This window comes from Phoxinus phoxinus, assembly GCF_949152265.1.
Source record: "Phoxinus phoxinus genome assembly, chromosome: 19".
Lineage (NCBI taxonomy): Eukaryota > Metazoa > Chordata > Actinopteri > Cypriniformes > Leuciscidae > Phoxinus > Phoxinus phoxinus.
The window spans coordinates 29,052,215-29,072,359 of NC_136894.1; the positions used below are offsets into that span (position 1 = coordinate 29,052,215).

The 20,145-nt window shown below is 43.0% G+C and overlaps 1 protein-coding gene across 3 annotated transcripts; it reads right to left on the reverse strand.

The window, feature by feature from the left end:
• Positions 1–1,046: 1,046 nt before the first annotated feature.
• Positions 1,047–19,965, reverse strand: LOC306987271 (zinc transporter ZIP4-like). Of its 3 annotated transcripts, none has more exons than XR_013795135.1 (12): positions 19,659–19,965; positions 12,514–12,801; positions 11,143–11,332; positions 10,084–10,199; positions 9,491–9,662; positions 7,907–8,079; positions 7,679–7,837; positions 5,868–5,960; positions 5,315–5,369; positions 3,651–3,803; positions 2,063–2,279; positions 1,047–1,634 (listed from the first exon to the last, which is right to left on the reverse strand). XR_013795135.1 is itself a non-coding variant. In XM_079591381.1 (12 exons), exons 1-12 carry the CDS (start codon positions 19,857–19,859, stop codon positions 1,506–1,508), a joined length of 1,917 nt encoding a protein of 638 aa, XP_079447507.1. In that variant the 5' UTR covers positions 19,860–19,965; the 3' UTR covers positions 1,047–1,505. The 3 variants fall into 3 exon arrangements, 2 of the variants coding, with proteins under 2 accessions (XP_079447507.1, XP_079447508.1); XM_079591381.1 differs by having other exon boundaries at positions 2,063–2,250; XM_079591382.1 differs by lacking the exon at positions 3,651–3,803 and having other exon boundaries at positions 2,063–2,119; positions 5,303–5,369.
• Between the last annotated feature and the right edge of the window lie 180 nt (positions 19,966–20,145).

The window sequence follows — 20,145 nt, forward strand, 5'->3', positions numbered from 1 at the left end:
TTTGCTCAGTCTGTCCTGTAGGAAGCGCTATTGTGCTGTTTTCTGTCCAGATTCAGAGTCACATGACACGTTTATGCTAAACATTCCCCAACAGGAATCAGGTATTAATATTTATAATCACTTGTATAATCTAAATTCATCACAGACACATCTACCGCTGTGTGGTTTCTCCTACAGTTAGCCTTTATTTACACTCATTACACATAATATAAACAGACTCTGGATTGGTAAAAAGTGTTGAAATCTTATTTTTGTAAAAAAAAAAATTTTTTGACGATAGTAATCGATAGATATTTTTGCAGTAGTAAATCAGGAAACGAATCAACACTTTATAAAATGTATACTGGCATCTATAGTGACATGAAGAACCTTTAACATCCTTGAAAACTTTACATTCCACAAAAGGTTCTTGACTTTATATAGCAGGTTAAAAATATATATATATGCTTAACATCTGTTTGTATAATTTTAAAATTATAAACACCCCCCCCCCGTGTGTGTCTCACAAACTCTAAAATGCTTTGATAATTCATAGAAACATTTAATTATTTTATTTACTCAAAGAAATGGATCAGTAGCGAGTTTTTATGACTAGAAAAAAAATGCACTGAAAATCATTTCAAAAAGTCAAACACTGATCTAAGTTAATTTCTTTTATATTATTATTATGAAATCAATGTTAGACGAGACTCTGGTTCATTCCCTGGTACAGAGAGCATTTCTATGAGTAATGTCTCATTTTGTTAAGTGGCATTCATTTTAAATGTTTTTCCAAGGTTTGCAGTCACTGCACTGTATTTAAATTGGGTGTGTGTATGTTATATATCAGAGACACCTGTCATTTTTACAAGGATCATTGTCTAATGAACACTTCTGATGAGTCACGCAGGTCTCAACGAAATCTCAGCTTTGACGCTAGGAGAAAATCCCTGGCTTGACCACAGCAGTCTCTAACATGAGTATTAACACACCGACATACACACATGACTCCATAATGCTGAAGACAGGCTTTACGTAACATTCATGAAAGCACAGAGACGATGAGTGAATATTTATATTTTATGGCTACACGATTCATACTTCATATATTACCAGAATTTCATGATGTAAAATCACTTCCATACATCAAGTGCAATATTTTCAATCCAGTTACATCTTCATAGACACAACACATACAAATAATAATTAACTTGTAAATATTTAAACTGAAGCCCAGGAGCAAAATATTACATCTAAAGTGCTGATGACCACGGTTTAAAGTGATTCACAGCCGATGTGTCCGTTTCAAATGTTAAATAGTTATTAGACTTACATTTTCTGAAAATATTGTAAATGGTGTTCTAAAAATACAATATTATTATTAAAAATAATCGTTTTTTAAATGAAAAATGTCCCATATTAATACATGGCAGCACTATAAATTTCCTAATTTTTAAGTGACGATCACACAAAGACGCTCGAGGAAGGGAATATGATAATACACTAGTACAAAGCGGCATCATATTTTAGATTCCGATCTGATCTTCATATAAAGACAGGAGTAATAAGATCCCCCATCCGGTCATCAGACCCAGGTTCTGCAGGAGGAAAATCAGCCACGGCCATTCACTGTCCACGTGAAGCATGGAGGGAAGCTGGACAGGAGACAAGAAGCTTGGTGGTTATGATGATCTGATCACACACTTATTGTAGATATGTTTGACATGAGAAATGCAGGAAACTACAATGTATTGATTTTCTTTTTCCTCAAGAAAACTTTGACTCTTCAGAATTGAATCTGATATTGTTGTTTTTAGCATTAGCAGGGATAGGAGGAGGGCCACTGTCCTGCAGAGTTTAGCTCCAACCCTAATTAAACACACCTGAACAAGGCAATCAATGTTTTCAGGACTACTAGATAGATACAGTTGAGTTGTTATCAAGGCTGAAGCTAAACTCTGCAGGACCGTGGCCCTCCAGGACCGGAGTTGCGTATCCCTGCCATATAGCATGTCATTTTAATTGTACACAATATATGTTGGCTATTTTGTTCATTTATGCTCTGTGAAAGCAGTAAACGCACCATGTCTGCGAGGGCGATGTACAGGAAGAGTCCGGCGGTGACGGCAGAGATCCAGTCCTGCGCGAGTGTGTGTGTGGGGATGGACAGAGCGATGTACAGGCCGATGAAGGAGGAGAGAGCGCTGCACACGTTCAGCAGAAGCGCGCGCTTCACAGACAGACCGCAGTGAAGCAGGACCGCAAAATCCCCTGCAGACGACAACAGCTCACACACACACCTCAACATGCAGGTATATTTAGCATCATAAACACTTGTATCTATTACAGGACCATTATATATAGTATATAATGGTCCTGTAATATATATATATATTAATTGAAAACGAATTAAATGTAATAATAATTCAATTTAAATCGTGAAAAACATAATATAATATAAAAGAATATTGAAACAAATACATTTATAAAATAAATTGATCTATATACATGTATAATTATTTCATATAAAATTAACTAACCCTTCATATAAAAATAATTTTAAAATTAAGTCCATATAAATTAATATGTAAACGGAAAAAAGTTCATTTAGTGAGTAAAATTTTTTGTAAAAAATGTGTGTAACAAACACGATTGTAACAAATGATTAATGATTTAATGTTCATTTCAGCATAAGCAGATTTTGTTTGAAAAGATCCATGTCACATCAAAACAAAAAGGCTATATATATATATAGAGACAACTACAGACAACAACAGAATCAAACACACATACCTAAATATACAATTATATTTTGCATCATAATGAAATATATATATATATATATATATATATATATATATATATATATATGTGTGAAAACTGAAAATGTAAAAAAAAATGTAAATAGTTAAAAACATAATATAATATAGAAACAAATTAATTAAAAAATGTGTGTGTATATATACATATATATATATATTTTAAATGCATATTAAATATAAATAATATAAATAAAATATATAACTTTTAAAAATTCATTATTTAAATGCAATTATAAATACCAGTAAAGGCAGGCTTCATTTACTTTATGCAAAATATAATACTTTTGTTATCTTATGATTTTGATGTGACAGACCTTTAACATTAAACCAGGTTGAAATTATTTTTTATCGCATAAAGACTCTATGAACATGACTATAAATCTCATTTTATGTTCCTGAAAGGAAACGTGTGTGCAGGATAACAGAAAAACATGTTTGACTGCGCTTTACAGCAACGTTACTGTATATTGTGTACAAGAGTTATTTCAAGAGTTTCTGTAACCTTCAAACAACATTCACACAACATTCAGAGTCTGTCTTGACAAACTTACTTTTTCTAGTTGAATACTTCAGATGCAAAAGACTAAGTGCCATCTGAAATCTCTTCTAGAATGATCATTTTTATCAAGCTTGTATGTTTATGTTCAGTTATTTCACTTTAATGTCAATGAAAATGAGCTATTAATTGTCATTAAAGTGAAATTACTGAACTTATATATACGATACGCCTGATAAAAATGATCATTCTAGAAGAAAATTTCAGATGGCACTTGAGTCTTGAGTTGTTTTCAATGCATTTTCAGAAGCTAGATTAGTTTATCTTCTCAAATGAAACTCCCGAGATCTCACCTAACTCGTGTGGAAGCTCGTGGCACAGGACGGCCAGTGATGTCGCCAGTCCCGAACGCCACGACACGGAGAACGCAGCGCCCATGGCCAAACCGTCCGTGAAGTTATGGATGCCGTCACCGATGGTGATCATGAGCGGCAGCAGACGCTTCTCTGAGGACATGAGAGAGATGCTCACTACTGCTCACATCGACCCCGTTCACACCGCAAGTCTTAATGCTCAATTCGGATTTTTTGCTTAGATCTGATTTTTTTGTTTAGCTGTTCACATTACCTTTTAAAATGTGGCTTCGAACTGAACTGAAGCACTAAAGTTGGGGAGGTTATGGAGGAAGTGAGCATTTACGCTTTTATTTCAAAATGTTTGTGTAAGGGCAGTCGTAACATTAATGAGCAGGTGCTGAGGAGGAGAAGAATGAAGAGAAAGGTCTTTTGCGAGGTTACGGCTGCAAATTCACTACAGAGGTCTGTGTGGAGTCAGGAGTGGTCTCCTGTGTCCCCGTTCTTCCATTTCGTTTGCTATTTTTTCAAAAACGGAGCGGTTACGGTATGATCCTTCTAGTTTTGCTTGAATTGAAGTATCTCCCCATATACTAATCAGGTCCAACACCTCACTCTCCCTCCATTGACTCGCTCCATCACTGTTTTCCATTTTATAAGCCTAGTCAAGTTTTTAATTTTACTGTCTGTGTCTAGGGCTAACTCGCTGGCGCATAATTTGTGACAAATGTCGATGTAGATTGACGTAAAAGTTGCATCAAATCCGCCTTGGTTGTTCACACTGCGGCCACATTGAATAAAAGCAGACCTGGGTCTGATTCAGGACCACATATGGAAGCGGTCTAAATCTGATTTGAAAAAATCAGATCTGGACAAGATTTGAGTGTTCACACTACTTCTGAAGAAGTCTGACCTGGTCACTTGACCCCAAAAATAGGATTAGGGCCACTGAGTCTCTTCTGTTCACCAAGGCTGCATTTATTTGATAAAAAAAAAAAGAGTAATATTGTGAAATAAAGTTTAAAATAACAGTTTTCTATGTGAATATATTGAATTCTCAGCATCATTACTCCAGTCTTCATGTCACATGATCCTTCAGAAATCATTCTAATAGAAACATTTATGATTATTATCAATGTTGAAAACAGTTGTGCTGCAGCTTCATATTTTTGTGAAAACCGTGGTACATTTTTTAGAAAGTTCAAAAGAGAACAGCATTGATTTGAAATAGAATCTTTTGTAAAATTATAAAAGTCTTTACTTTCACTTTTGATCAATTGAATGAATCACAGGAATAAATGACATTTTTTAAATATTCAAATAGGAAAAAAAAAATGTACTTTAAAATTTTACTATTTCACAATTTTACTGTTTTTACTGTATTTTTGATCAAATAAATGCAGCCTTGGTGAGCAGAAGAGAAAAAAATCATACTGAGTCTAAGCTTTTGAAAGGAGGTGTAGAAATGTTCAAGAAAAGTTTATAAGGCAGCAGAAACTTTTTTTTACAAGTGACCTCATAGGATGGTTCTGGTAAAGGTCACTTTAATAACAGGTCATTTTACACCCTTAATGCACAAACATGTGATTAACTCTAATCGGGGTGTTGTTATTCACAGCCCAGATGTGTTCAGCACAGAGCGTGAGTGTTACGCATGAGCTGACCTCGTGTGCTGCTGAACGGCTCCAGGAAGGACTTCTCGCTGTTTTGCTCGTTCACCTGAAATCAAAACCGTATTAACTGATGATTACAGAGGACGACTGTGATGTTTCTGCACTCATAAACTGTATTCGATGGTCAAAATAAAAGCAGACATGTTATGGAAAAAAAATTATACACCCAAATCACAGATGTTCCTGAATGTCAAGAGAGGATTTTGTCTTCTGAGTGAGCTGAAAAATTGCAGTAATTTTTTGAGATGTTGAATGAAAAAATGTAAAAATCCACCTTTGAGGCCCAATTTTTTAAAGCTAATCTAGAAAATTTGTTAAATATCCATTCATTAATCAAACAATCAAAAACGCCACCAGTGAACACCAACATTCCTGATTCAGATGATGATACAATCTGTAAATCCTAAAATGACCTGTTTTTTTACAAGTAGTGTCTGGGTTTGTGAAATATGATTACACCTGACCTCCTCGGGGAACACTGGTATTGTCTGTAGTGTGTGTGTGGTGATGTGTAACATGATAACGTTCACACAGAAAGACTCACCAGCTCGTCCTGCGAGGCGGAGTTGTTGTTGCGTCTCCTGCTCTGGAACATCTGCAGGACTTTACTGTGATCGCAGGGATGAGGGTCGGACTCCTACAAGACAACAGACACATGTTCATGTGGCGGCCACCTTACTAACATTTCCCAGTCATACCAGTGCACACAGCAAAACAATACAATTAAAAGATGCAGGTGGAACTCGAAAAATTTGAATATCATGCAAAAGTTCATTTATTTCAGTAATTCAACATAAAAGGTGAAATTAATATATTATATAGACTCATTACATGCAAAGTGAGACATTTTATGCCTTTATTTGTTATAATTTTGATGATTATGGCTTACAGCTTATGAAAACCTTTTCACAATATTCTAATTTTGAGGTTTTCTGTAAGCCATAATTATCAAAATTATAACAAATAAAGGCTTGAAATATCTCACTTTGCATGTAATGAGTCTATATAATATATTAGTTTCACCCCTTAAGTTGAATTACTGAAATAAATTAACTTTTCGAGTTTCACCTGTAAATATAATAATAACTATAACAACATCCACACCAGCAGACGATATCATTCGGTTTATGACAGCAAGCTGCAGTTTTGGCGTCTGTCTCTTTAAATGCTCAAGCTCTTTAAAGCAGGATGGATTCTGATTGGCTGTCAATGTTTTAATCCATTGCACTACAACTGGTGTTCCCCAAGGCTCAGTCTTGGGCCCTTTTTTATTTATTATTTATTTACTGCCTCTTGGACACATTTTTATAAAACTTAGACACCGCTTTATTGTCCCACCTAGGGAAACTAAGACTGCAGCAAGGTGCCAGAAACACTAAGCACATCCATGTAATACGAAAAATAGATAAACTATAACATACAAACGTTCCTAAATAAACAATAAAATTATACAGGATGCATACATAAAAATACCAGGCTCTATTCTTAATAAATTTATTAATTTTGTGTGCTAAGTAAACTCTAATCAGGGCCAGGGCAGTTTAGTATCTTAATAGCCACAGACAGACATCATTTAATATTACATTTTTTGTTCTCTAAAACCACGGCCTGAAAATAAAGCCTGAAACTCAGTTCATAATGGGTGGTCATCAGTACAAAGAATGACCTGAGCCTTCTTAATAACATAATTATAAAACATTTCAGTAGGACCAGTCTGGCTTAAATTAGTCAAGCTTAAAATGCCATTTCGCATTCATAGCGCTCATCAAAAAACATTTGTGAAAGTGATTCCGATGATATCGTTCCTCTGTGCCGTTATTGTTATAGTTGTTATAGGTGTGGACTATTTTTTCTACATTTAAGAACTATATTGTTATAGTTATTGTCCTTGATGTGAACGGGCCTTTAATGTCTAAAAACCTTGAAACAAAAGAGATTTACTAGTGAAGTCAAGCTGAATATGATAACAAGACGTTTCATACAGTGTGTCTTTAATATAAGTGCATTGTTGTCCTTAAGGACACCAATTTTTTTTTTGTGACTGAATAATGTATCGTACATAAATAAATGTTCCTCCTTAAAATACAGGGTGCATAAGTCAGGACACCCCTATGTTACATTCCCATAGAGGCAGATTTAGATTTTTATGAAATTTTATTTCATGGATCCGGGATACTATGCATCCTGATAAAGTTCCCTTGGCCTTTGGGATTAAGAGATCGGCATGGTTTTATTTCAGTTCGCCTAATATCTGGTTTGATGTGTGTGTTCATTTATTCTAGGCACTGTATATATGGAGCGCCTGAAAGAACCCTTAAAGCTTCTATACAGAGCCGTTTCTTCTCAGTCACTCACTCCATCATGATGATGACCGTGTCGAGTGATGATGGAGAATATGGCTTCCATCAGATAGAAGACATAGATGCCGCCAACGACCACCAGGAGTTTATAAACGTAGTCGAGGTTCTCCTCCTCATGGCCGTGTCCACCTTCATGTGCATGAAGACCTAAAAACTACAGGCAGAAAGCAATGAGAACAACGGACGAGCTCATGTTCCTTCAGACACCTGTGAGTCCGCCTACCGAGGGCAGCAGATGCAGAAGAGCGTCTCCGGTGAGCGATCCCACAGCCAGGCTGATGCAGAACTGGATGCACATCTGGAAGACCTGCGTACATCTGGAAAACAGCAGCACCACGATCCCAAACATGGCCATCAGACAGATGATGATGTTGGCGAGGGTGGCATATCCATATCCTGGACACAAAGCGCTCATTGAGGGATCATATAAAGAGATCATATAAGGAGATCATGCTGTCTGTGATTCACAGGTGTGCCGGTGTGTGTGACCAGAAAACAATGGAGGGATTGTTCTTCTCCAGGAAGAGATGGTCACTAAAATAATAAGTCACAGCATTCAGGAATGATTCTGGTCGTCCTTGTTCTTGTCAATGAGAGACTGATGCCAACAATAAGATGCCAACAAGAACTAAATATTGTAGTCGAACCAGAAAAGCAACCGGTCATGATGTGTCATGTTTCTGATACAGAAGTGATCATCTAAACATTCACCATCACTGACAGTCACACACTGTATAATAAAACATGTCTACTCTCTGACAAACTAAACTATCAAGTTGGTTGTATTTTTTTAAATACATTTTTCCCATTTAAATAGTTGCCATTAGATATTACACTACCTTTCAAAAGTATGGGGTTGGTAAGATTTTTCAAAATGTGTCTGAAAGAAGTCTCTTCTGCTCAACAAGGCTGCATTTTTTAATTAGAAATAAATTAAATATTTTTACAATTTAAAATAGCCTTTTTCTATGTGAATATATGTTCATATGTAATTTATTCCTGTGATCAAAGCAGAATTTTCAGCATCATTACTCCAGTCTTCAGTGTCACATGATCCTTCAGAAATCATCCTCATATTATGAGGTAATGCTCAAGAAACATTTATGATTATTATCAGTGTTGAAAACAGTTTTGCTGCTTCATATTTTTAAGGATTTAATTAAATTTGATATCTTTTGTAACATAAATGTCTTCACTGTTGTTTTTTTATCAATTTAATGCGTAAATAAAATTTATTTTGTCAAATAAAAATATGTCCATAGTAGTGACACCAATATAAATATTATGCAGACAGATTAATATTTGGCTATTTTCAAATAACATGGCATTGACCAGTTATCATATCCTTGCACAGAAGTTTTAGTTCCTATTGTTTAGCTTCACAATTCAATTAAAAACCTAGATTTTAATCTAGTTTTCAGGTGTTGATTAAATAATTACTCTTATTTTAATTTCTGTAATTTTATAGTTTATTTGCAATCATTTAAATGTCTTATTTAAATGTCAAGCATATGGTCAACTATATTGATGTTTGTCACTCCCATCAAATTGGCTTTACATCATTTTTCACATAATGCAGTTCATAACATTCGCCTTTAGCTCAACTACTGTCATGGCAGACAAACAATTTAAAGAGAACCTTAATGTTAAAGTTAGTTAATGACGTGTTTATACAGTAGCTGCTGCCTGGATCACTTTAAAAGACATCTGAAGGAAGCTTGAGAACTAAGGTTTTTGTTTAGAATCTGTATCTGGACTTTATATGATAGTCGTCAGCCTGACTGTGCAGTGCAGATCTGTCACTCACTCTCAGCGGTGCTCAGAGAATCCGGGGTCACGTGTGTGGAACTGATCTCAGAACAGCCTCCGCTGAGGATCTGCTGGATCAGAGCAGGACTGAGCCGTGTGAACTGATCTCTGGTCAGCGATGAAGCGTTCAGCTGGTAGATCCTCAACAGGTCTTCAGCGCTGAAACACGTCTGGAGACATACAGTAACATATATCATTTGGCTTCAGCTACTTTCATTGTTCTGATAAGCATGCATGCTTTAGTGTGTGCAATTCCCTGATTTATTAGTTGCATGGATGTCAAATGACAGGTTATATATATTTATATAGATTTTACATGCATGTTTTCATTCTGTTTGAAGTTTCAATTGATGTTTTTTCTGTTTTCACTCAGAATTTTAAATCAATGTTTATCATTACGGTAGATTGCATGGTCTCAGGTTGCACATTATGTCACAACATCAATCAAGAGAGCTAAACATTAATTATTCATGTTGATATGTGGTCTCAAAATAACTTCTTGCTCAGCTGAATGATTGCTCTCCTCATCCAGAGTCCAACAGCATGCACAGATTTCCCATGATGCCCCACACACACACTGCGGTGTCTTACCGTGTCCCAGCTGCTGTTATTACGGTGATCCTCCTGATGAGGCTCAAGGTGGACATCATTGTGGTCAAGGTGTTCTCCTCCACCCAGATATAGCGTCTTCAGAAGCTCCTGAAAATCTGAGGAACAATAACATCATTAAAAATAGAGCACAAACGTCCAGCTTTAAACCAAATATTGTACATAAAAGTACTTCAGAAATTCTAATGAAACTGAATATGCATTTAAACCTACTTATTATATACTCCAGGCAGGAGAACCTTTTTAATGTCCATATTAATGTTTCTGAATGCATGAACTGGTAAAGATTGTGCTTTGAATAAAAGCGTCTGCCAAATGCATAAACATAAATGTAGAAGACAGACTAAACACTGATATGAAGAACTTAGAATGTGCTTTAGATATGATATTTCCTTTAAAAAGTGAAAAAGTGCATTTGTTCCTGACCTGAGCAGGGTTATTATAGTTAACAAGAAACTATAAACAAATGTTTGTCACTTGATATAAAATAAACGTTAACTGAAATAAAAAAAACTTTACATTAATTTTTAATTCAGCCAAAGCAAAAAAATGTATTTAGTATAACTCAGGGTTTTTATTATAACTGACACTAAAACCATAAAAAAAGACATTTTACTTGAAATAAAATAAAATGTTGAATTTGTTTTTCAGTTGGTTGCCAAGACAAAATAAAATAAAATAAAATACTAAAAAAATTACTAACATTTTAAGTGAAACGAAAATGAAAATATAACCATAATAAAAAATATAATACATAATAGTATATCAAATAAACTAAAATATCACTGTTTAATTTTTTAAGTACTAAAACCGAAATAAAAATTAATATTAAAAACCATAGAGACATATCAATTTATATATATAAAAAAAAACCTAAAATGAATATGGAAAATATAAAACTAAAAACATTCAAAATATTTATAAAAACTTTAATAGTATATTAATAATACTAAAATAACAATGGTCTTAATTTTGTTTGACTTCAATAAAACCAAATGTTCCCACATGAAACAGTGTGTTAGTGTAACATCATCAGGATACCATGAAGCGTGAGGTTATCAGAGCCAGACCGACTGAAGATGTAATCCAGAAAGTATCCGTGCTGAGGAAGAACATGAGCTCTGAGACAGTCTCCCCGCAGGACGTGATAGAGGACGTTTCCCAGCACAGCGTCCAGCTCGACGTGAGGACCTCCGATCTCGTCCAGGACGTCATTCAGAGACAGACACGACTAGAAATGTGGACAGGCAATTAACAGATGTGTATCCAGACCATGTAAATGTGACCCTGGACCACAAAACCAGTCACATGGGTCATTATACATGAATATAAGCTTTCCATTGATGTGTGGTTTGTTAGGATAGGACAATATTTGGTCGAGATACAACTATTGAAAATCTGGAATCTGAGGATGTAAAATAATCGAAACATTGAGAAAATCTCCTTTAAAGTTGTGCATTTATGTTCACGATTGTGCTGCATTCACTCACAATATACATGTTTTATATATTTACGGTAGGAAATGTACAAAATATCTTCATGGAACATGATCTTTACTTAATATCCTATAGTGCAGCAGATTAATGGCATATTACAAGAGAATCGTTCAAATTGGTATAGAAGCATGACATTTTGCACAGATACTCTCTAAGGGTCACTTTTTGGGAAAAAGGGCATTGGCCACCCAAAAATTCAACACAACATGGCGGCCATTTTTTCAAGATGGCCGCTATTTCTGTCAAATGCTCATCATGTCAATCGTTCAAACAGTGATGTAGGCATAACATTTTGTGAAAATACTCTCTTCAGAATGTTTTTTTGGAAAACGGTGCTTTTGGAAATGGTGGCCATCTTGAATTTTTGAGTGGCACATACCTTTTTCCAAAAGAGTGTTCCTTGAAGAGTATTTCTGCCTAATTGTATGCCTCCATCACCATTTGAACAATTGAAATAATTCATATTCGACAGGAACGGTGGCCATCTTTAAAAATGGTGACCATATTGAATTTTTGAGGGACAAGCATCTTTTACCATTAACATGTTCTTTAGAGAGTATTTGTATCAAATTTTATGCTTGGATCACTGTTTGAATAATTGATATAATAAGCATTGAATTGCAATGGCGGCCATCTTGAAAATTGGCCGCCATATTGAATTTTTGAGTGGCCAACGCCTTTTTCCAAAATAGTGACCCTTAGAGAGTATCTGTGCCAAATGTAATGCTTGTATACCAAAGTGAACGATTTTTTTTTACTAATCTGCTGCACTACTAACGATTTTTAGCATAAAAGAAAAATCTATAATTTTGACCCATACAATGTATTGTTGGCTATTGCCACAAATATACAGTGCGACTCGTGACAACTTTAATGATCAGCACTTTAACCCTGAAGCTGTCCTGCCGTCACTGACCTCATGTGTGTCGGGCTGATGGTGTTTTTCCATCTCATCGAACAGCTTCTCCAGACCCTGATGTCCTGGGACGTCCTGGTGAGGAGGCCGGCCGGTGTGGTTGAGCTCTGAGATGGTTTGGATGAACTGGTGTGTCTCTGTGTCCCAGCGGCCCTCTCGTGCGGCCCTGCAGGTCTCCAGCGGAGCGCTCAGGAACAGAAGGAACGCGGGAGCCATCCTGAAGAAATCCTCCATCTGGAGCTCCGGAGAACTGCTGGAGTTCCTCAACAGATCTGCAACAGACACACACTACACAGAGATCGACAAGAGAGGTTACAGTGTGTGTGCAGTTTAAGTTTGCCTTCAATAAATGTAAAGATACTCATGTGATTTCTGTCAACAGGTACATAAAATGTGCTTAGTTGTCATGAAGATGACGTCTGTCACAGTGTCTGGTTTGTGTATTCCTGGTGTCCACTAGATGTCCTCTTCCCCACGGTGTCATCCACATTCTCACTACATTTCCCATGATCCTGTCTGTCACTTAGTGTTCATTATGTTCAGCTGTTTCTTGTCACCTTAATTAGCCCTTGTGTATATATACCCTGTCAGTTTCAGTGTTTGTCACGGAGTCCTTGTTAATGTCCCCACACTTCCGTTTCTGTTCCTGCCTGTTACTGTTCGTGTCTTGTGTTTTGGATTGCCTTATTGGACTTTCGACCCTTGCCTGGACTGACTGTGAGTACGGATTACCCTTCAATAAACTACTGCACTTGGATCTGTCTTCTCGTCTTGTGTGTGATCGTGACAGAAGGACTCCGTCACAATGCAAGGATCCAGCGGTATGTTTTCCAACTTCTCTTCCCCAGCCATCGAGCGGGAGAGGAGGGATTGTTTTGAGGGGACCCGCCTAGCCATTTTTCGTGGGACCCGGGGAGGTCACAGAGGAGGAGGTGGTCGAGAACAAGGCCAACACCACCCTCCACCTTGGCCCCCCTTCGTCCCTGGACTGGTGAGGGACGGATTAGAGCCACCATCTCGCCATCGCGGGCGGAGAAGGGGAAAACGCACGTCTGCCCAGCCAGAGTTTGTTCACGTCCCGTCTGCCCAGCCAGAGTTTGTTCACGTCCCGTCTGCCCAGCCAGAGTTTGTTCACGTCCCGTCTGCCCAGCCAGAGTTTGTTCACGTCCCGTCTGCCCAGCCAGAGTTTGTTCACGTCCCGTCTGCCCAGCCAGAGTTTGTTCACGTCCCGTCTGCCCAGTCGGAGACTGTTCACGTCACGACTGCCCAGTCGGAGACTGTTCACGTCCCGTCTGCCCAGTTTGAGACTGGTCTAGAGATGCCCATTTGTGGGGCCGCCAAGGGTATGTTGGACTATTTGGAGCGTCTGGCTCGGATCCTGGACATGCCAGTGTCTGCTGTTCCTGGGTCGGAGCCAGTGTCTGCTGTTCCTGGGTCGGAGCCAGTGTCTGCTGTTCCTGGGTCGGAGCCAGTGTCTGCTGTTCCTGGGTCGGAGCCAGTGTCTGCTGTTCCTGGGTCGGAGCCAGTGTCTGCTGTTCCTGGGTCGGAGCCAGTGTCTGCTGTTCCTGGGTCGGAGCCAGTGTCTGCTGTTCCTGGGTCGGAGCCAGTGTCTGCTGTTCCTGGGTCGGAGCCAGTGTCTGCTGTTCCTGGGTCGGAGCCAGTGTCTGCTGTTCCTGGGTCGGAGCCAGTGTCTGCTGTTCCTGGGTCGGAGCCAGTGTCTGCTGTTCCTGGGTCGGAGCCAGTGTCTGCTGTTCCTGGGTCGGAGCCAGTGTCTGCTGTTCCTGGGTCGGAGCCAGTGTCTGCTGTTCCTGGGTCGGAGCCAGTGTCTGCTGTTCCTGGGTCGGAGCCAGTGTCTGCTGTTCCTGGGTCGGAGCCAGTGTCTGCTGTTCCTGGGTCGGAGCCAGTGTCTGCTGTTCCTGGGTCGGAGCCAGTGTCTGCTGTTCCTGGGTCGGAGCCAGTGTCTGCTGTTCCTGGGTCGGAGCCAGTGTCTGCTGTTCCTGGGTCGGAGCCAGTGTCTGCTGTTCCTGGGTCGGAGCCAGTGTCTGCTGTTCCTGGGTCGGAGCCAGTGTCTGCTGTTCCTGGGTCGGAGCCAGTGTCTGCTGTTCCTGGGTCGGAGCCAGTGTCTGCTGTTCCTGGGTCGGAGCCAGTGTCTGCTGTTCCTGGGTCGGAGCCAGTGTCTGCTGTTCCTGGGTCGGAGCCAGTGTCTGCTGTTCCTGGGTCGGAGCCAGTGTCTGCTGTTCCTGGGTCGGAGCCAGTGTCTGCTGTTCCTGGGTCGGAGCCAGTGTCTGCTGTTCCTGGGTCGGAGCCAGTGTCTGCTGTTCCTGGGTCGGAGCCAGTGTCTGCTGTTCCTGGGTCGGAGCCAGTGTCTGCTGTTCCTGGGTCGGAGCCAGTGTCTGCTGTTCCTGGGTCGGAGCCAGTGTCTGCTGTTCCTGGGTCGGAGCCAGTGTCTGCTGTTCCTGGGTCGGAGCCAGTGTCTGCTGTTCCTGGGTCGGAGCCAGTGTCTGCTGTTCCTGGGTCGGAGCCAGTGTCTGCTGTTCCTGGGTCGGAGCCAGTGTCTGCTGTTCCTGGGTCGGAGCCAGTGTCTGCTGTTCCTGGGTCGGAGCCAGTGTCTGCTGTTCCTGGGTCGGAGCCAGTGTCTGCTGTTCCTGGGTCGGAGCCAGTGTCTGCTGTTCCTGGGTCGGAGCCAGTGTCTGCTGTTCCTGGGTCGGAGCCAGTGTCTGCTGTTCCTGGGTCGGAGCCAGTGTCTGCTGTTCCTGGGTCGGAGCCAGTGTCTGCTGTTCCTGGGTCGGAGCCAGTGTCTGCTGTTCCTGGGTCGGAGCCAGTGTCTGCTGTTCCTGGGTCGGAGCCAGTGTCTGCTGTTCCTGGGTCGGAGCCAGTGTCTGCTGTTCCTGGGTCGGAGCCAGTGTCTGCTGTTCCTGGGTCGGAGCCAGTGTCTGCTGTTCCTGGGTCGGAGCCAGTGTCTGCTGTTCCTGGGTCGGAGCCAGTGTCTGCTGTTCCTGGGTCGGAGCCAGTGTCTGCTGTTCCTGGGTCGGAGCCAGTGTCTGCTGTTCCTGGGTCGGAGCCAGTGTCTGCTGTTCCTGGGTCGGAGCCAGTGTCTGCTGTTCCTGGGTCGGAGCCAGTGTCTGCTGTTCCTGGGTCGGAGCCAGTGTCTGCTGTTCCTGAGTCGGAGCCAGTGTCTGCTGTTCCTGAGTCGGAGCCAGTGTCTGCTGTTCCTGAGTCGGAGCCAGTGTCTGCTGTTCCTGAGTCGGAGCCAGTGTCTGCTGTTCCTGAGTCGGAGCCAGTGTCTGCTGTTCCTGAGTCGGAGCCAGTGTCTGCTGTTCCTGAGTCGGAGCCAGTGTCTGCTGTTCCTGAGTCGGAGCCAGTGTCTGCTGTTCCTGAGTCGGAGCCAGTGTCTGCTGTTCCTGAGTCGGAGCCAGTGTCTGCTGTTCCTGAGTCGGAGCCAGTGTCTGCTGTTCCTGAGTCGGAGCCAGTGTCTGCTGTTCCTGAGTCGGAGCCAGTGTCTGCTGTTCCTGAGTCGGAGCCAGTGTCTGCTGTTCCTGAGTCGGAGCCAGTGTCTGCTGTTCCTGAGTCGGAGCCAGTGTCTGCTGTTCCTGAGTCGGAGCCAGTGTCTGCTGTTCCTGAGTCGGAGCCAGTGTCTGCTGTTCCTGAGTCGGAGCCAGTGTCTGCTGTTCCTGAGTCGGAGCCAGTGTCTGCTGTTCCTGAGTCGGAGCCAGTGTCTGCTGTTCCTGAGTCGGAGCCAGTGTCTGCTGTTCCTGAGTCGGAGCCAGTGTCTGCTGTTCCTGAGTCGGAGCCAGTGTCTGCTGTTCCTGAGTCGGAGCCAGTGTCTGCTGTTCCTGAGTCGGAGCCAGTGTCTGCTGTTCCTGAGTCGGAGCCAGTGTCTGCTGTTCCTGAGTCGGAGCCAGTGTCTGCTGTTCCTGAGTCGGAGCCAGTGTCTGCTGTTCCTGAGTCGGAGCCAGTGTCTGCTGTTCCTGAGTCGGAGCCAGTGTCTGCTGTTCCTGAGTCGGAGCCAGTGTCTGCTGTTCCTGAGTCGGAGCCAGTGTCTGCTGTTCCTGAGTCGGAGCCAGTGTCTGCTGTTCCTGAGTCGGAGCCAGTGTCTGCTGTTCCTGAGTCGGAGCCAGTGTCTGCTGTTCCTGAGTCGGAGCCAGTGTCTGCTGTTCCTGAGTCGGAGCCAGTGTCTGCTGTTCCTGAGTCGGAGCCAGTGTCTGCTGTTCCTGAGTCGGAGCCAGTGTCTGCTGTTCCTGAGTCGGAGCCAGTGTCTGCTGTTCCTGAGTCGGAGCCAGTGTCTGCTGTTCCTGAGTCGGAGCCAGTGTCTGCTGTTCGGATTTCGGTGGTCCGGAGACGGAGGAGGAGAAGGAGAGGAGCCTCTTCATCGGGTCGTCTGGTGGGTGCTAACCCAGAGACCAGCCCGGAGGTAACTGCCATCCCTGCCGCCCCGCCCGAGCTGCTCGCCCTGCCGGCCCCGCCCGAGCTGCTCGCCCTGCCGGCCCCGCCCGAGCTGCTCGCCCTGCCGGCCCCGCCCGAGCTGCTCGCCCTGCCGGCCCCGCCCGAGCTGCTCGCCCTGCCGGCCCCGCCCGAGCTGCTCGCCCTGCCGGCCCCGCCCGAGCTGCTCGCCCTGCCGGCCCCGCCCGAGCTGCTCGCCCTGCCGGCCCCGCCCGAGCTGCTCGCCCTGCCGGCCCCGCCCGAGCTGCTCGCCCTGCCGGCCCCGCCCGAGCTGCTCGCCCTGCCGGCCCCGCCCGAGCTGCTCGCCCTGCCGGCCCCGCCCGAGCTGCTCGCCCTGCCGGCCCCGCCCGAGCTGCTCGCCCTGCCGGTCCCGCCCGAGCTGCTCGCCCTGGTTCCTGAGCCGGTGGAGCCGGTGTCTTTTGCTGTTCCTGAGCCGGTTGCTGTTGTTGTAGTTCCTGAGCCGGTGGTGTCTGTTGCAGTTCCTGAGCCGGTGGTGTCTGTTGCAGTTCCTGAGCCGGTGGTGTCTGTTGCAGTTCCTGAGCCGGTGGTGTCTGTTGCAGTTCCTGAGCCGGTGGTGTCTGTTCCAGTTCCTGAGCCAGGGTCTGTCTCTGTTCCAGTTCCTGAGCCAGGGTCTGTCTCTGTTCCGCCTTGGTCTTCACCGCCATGGCCGCCCGAGTGGTCGTCTCCGCCGTGGCCGCCCGAGGGGTCTTCACCGCCCTGGCCGCCCGAGGGGTCTTCACCGCCCTGGCCGCCCGAGGGGTCTTCACCGCCCTGGCCGCCCGAGGGGTCTTCACCGCCCTGGCCGCCCGAGGGGTCTTCACCGCCCTGGCCGCCCGAGGGGTCTTCACCGCCGTGGCCGCCCGAGGGGTCTTCACCGCCCTGGCCGCCCGAGGGGTCTTCTCCGCCCTGGCCGCCAGATGGACTGTCGTCTCCGCCCTGGCCGCCAGATGGACTGTCGTCTCCGCCCTGGCCGCCAGATGGACTGTCGTCTCCGCCCTGGCCGCCAGATGGACTGTCGTCTCCGCCCTGGCCGCCAGATGGACTGTCGTCTCCGCCCTGGCCGCCAGATGGACTGTCGTCTCCGCCCTGGCCGCCAGATGGACTGTCGTCTCCGCCCTGGCCGCCAGATGGACTGTCGTCTCCGCCCTGGCCGCCCGATGGACTGTCTGCTTCGCCACGGCCGCCGGTTAGATTGTCATCCCCTGTTCCTGTTCCCCTTCATGGTCCTGGCCCTCCATCCCTCCCCCTGATCCTCCACCATTCTACCTCCCGCCTGGACTCTTGTTTTGTTTTTGTTTTTTTGTGGGTCTTGGAGCGTCTGGTAGCCGCTCCGTAGAGGGGGGATTATGTCACAGTGTCTGGTTTGTGTATTCCTGGTGTCCACTAGATGTCCTCTTCCCCACGGTGTCATCCACATTCTCACTACATTTCCCATGATCCTGTCTGTCACTTAGTGTTCATTATGTTCAGCTGTTTCTTGTCACCTTAATTAGCCCTTGTGTATATATACCCTGTCAGTTTCAGTGTTTGTCACGGAGTCCTTGTTAATGTCCCCACACTTCCGTTTCTGTTCCTGCCTGTTACTGTTCGTGTCTTGTGTTTTGGATTGCCTTATTGGACTTTCGACCCTTGCCTGGACTGACTGTGAGTACGGATTACCCTTCAATAAACTACTGCACTTGGATCTGTCTTCTCGTCTTGTGTGTGATCGTGACAACGTCACAATGCAATCTATCTTATGAAATTATCCTTAAATAGGCTTTATTTTCAGTTAAGAATTTTTTTAGGAAACACTTTAGGTAGTTAAGGGTCCAGTTCTCTAACTAGTGTCTTATTAGTATGCATAGGATATTGTCTGTTTATTAGTACTTATAAAGCACATATTAACGCCTTATTCTACATTGCCATATTCTACATCCCTTAATCTACACAATACCTAAACTTAACAACTACCTTACTAACTTTTAATAAGCAGGAATTTGGAGTTTGAGGCAAAAGTTATAGTTTATAGTTAGTTAATAGTGAGAATTGGACCCTGATCTAAAGTATGACCCAATTTTATTTTCATTTTAGGGTCAAATATGACGTGTTCTTGGCATATTGCATGAGACGCTTCCCTGTCTCTTGTTCTAAACAGATCTATAACAGTTTATATCAATCATTATGTCATGCACAGTTTATATCAATCATTATGTCATGCACAGTTTATATCAATCATTATGTCATGCATACAGTGTCAATGTTCTTTCTTTCGGTAAAAAAAAAAAAAAAAAAAAAAGATATCTAGTTGGTGTAACTGTCTGGAAAATGTAAAAAAAAAAAGTGATATTCTGGAAAAAGGACATGTTAGTATAAAATTTGTTTTTGAAATTTTTTGTAACGTTTTAAATTATTAATATTTGGAAAACTTTTGTCTAAATTTTTTATAAAAAAACAAGCACCATTTTTGTTTTCACTCACGACTGTATATGAGAAATATCAAAATGTGTGTCTTTTTATGATCACGCCAAAAGTATAAAATTAATATAGGAATAGGCTACTGTATATAACTATAGCTTGGATCACGGGAAACATGCAGTATTTGTATCATTAACAATATTATTTTTTGTTTACTGTAGGCTAATGTCCCTTCAATTATAATTTACCCGATTCTCTCTCAGCTGGACCTCGATTTCCCCAAATACTCGTCAAGGTGCCCGCCTTACCTTCCCGCAGGACACACCGGAGCAGTGCACGCGCTCCTCCAGCCTCTCGAACACCGACAGAAGCGCGTCTTCTGTGAGGAACTCTTCACCTGGAGACACCAGGTCCACAACTCGCGCGAAAATATCAGTTTTCCCGCCACGCGCTCCTGTACACAGACTGAGGCAGGAGACACAGAGAAATAAAACACCGCTAGTCTCCATAATCTGTGTGTTTTCCTGAAACCTATTGTGGTGCACGACTGTCCTCACACACACACACGAGCTTCAGAGATCCTCACACAGGTGATGATGTCCCTGCTCAGGTAGAAGCTCATGTTGTCCTCATACTGAACGCTGATTGGTCAAGAGTTCTCGTACCTTCACTTGCGCAAAAGGATACAGACAAGACTAATATTTGATATAAAATAATAATATGATGATCAAATAAACGTAGGCCTATTATATATATTTTTTTTATTTTTTTATTTTATGGAATAATGACCACATG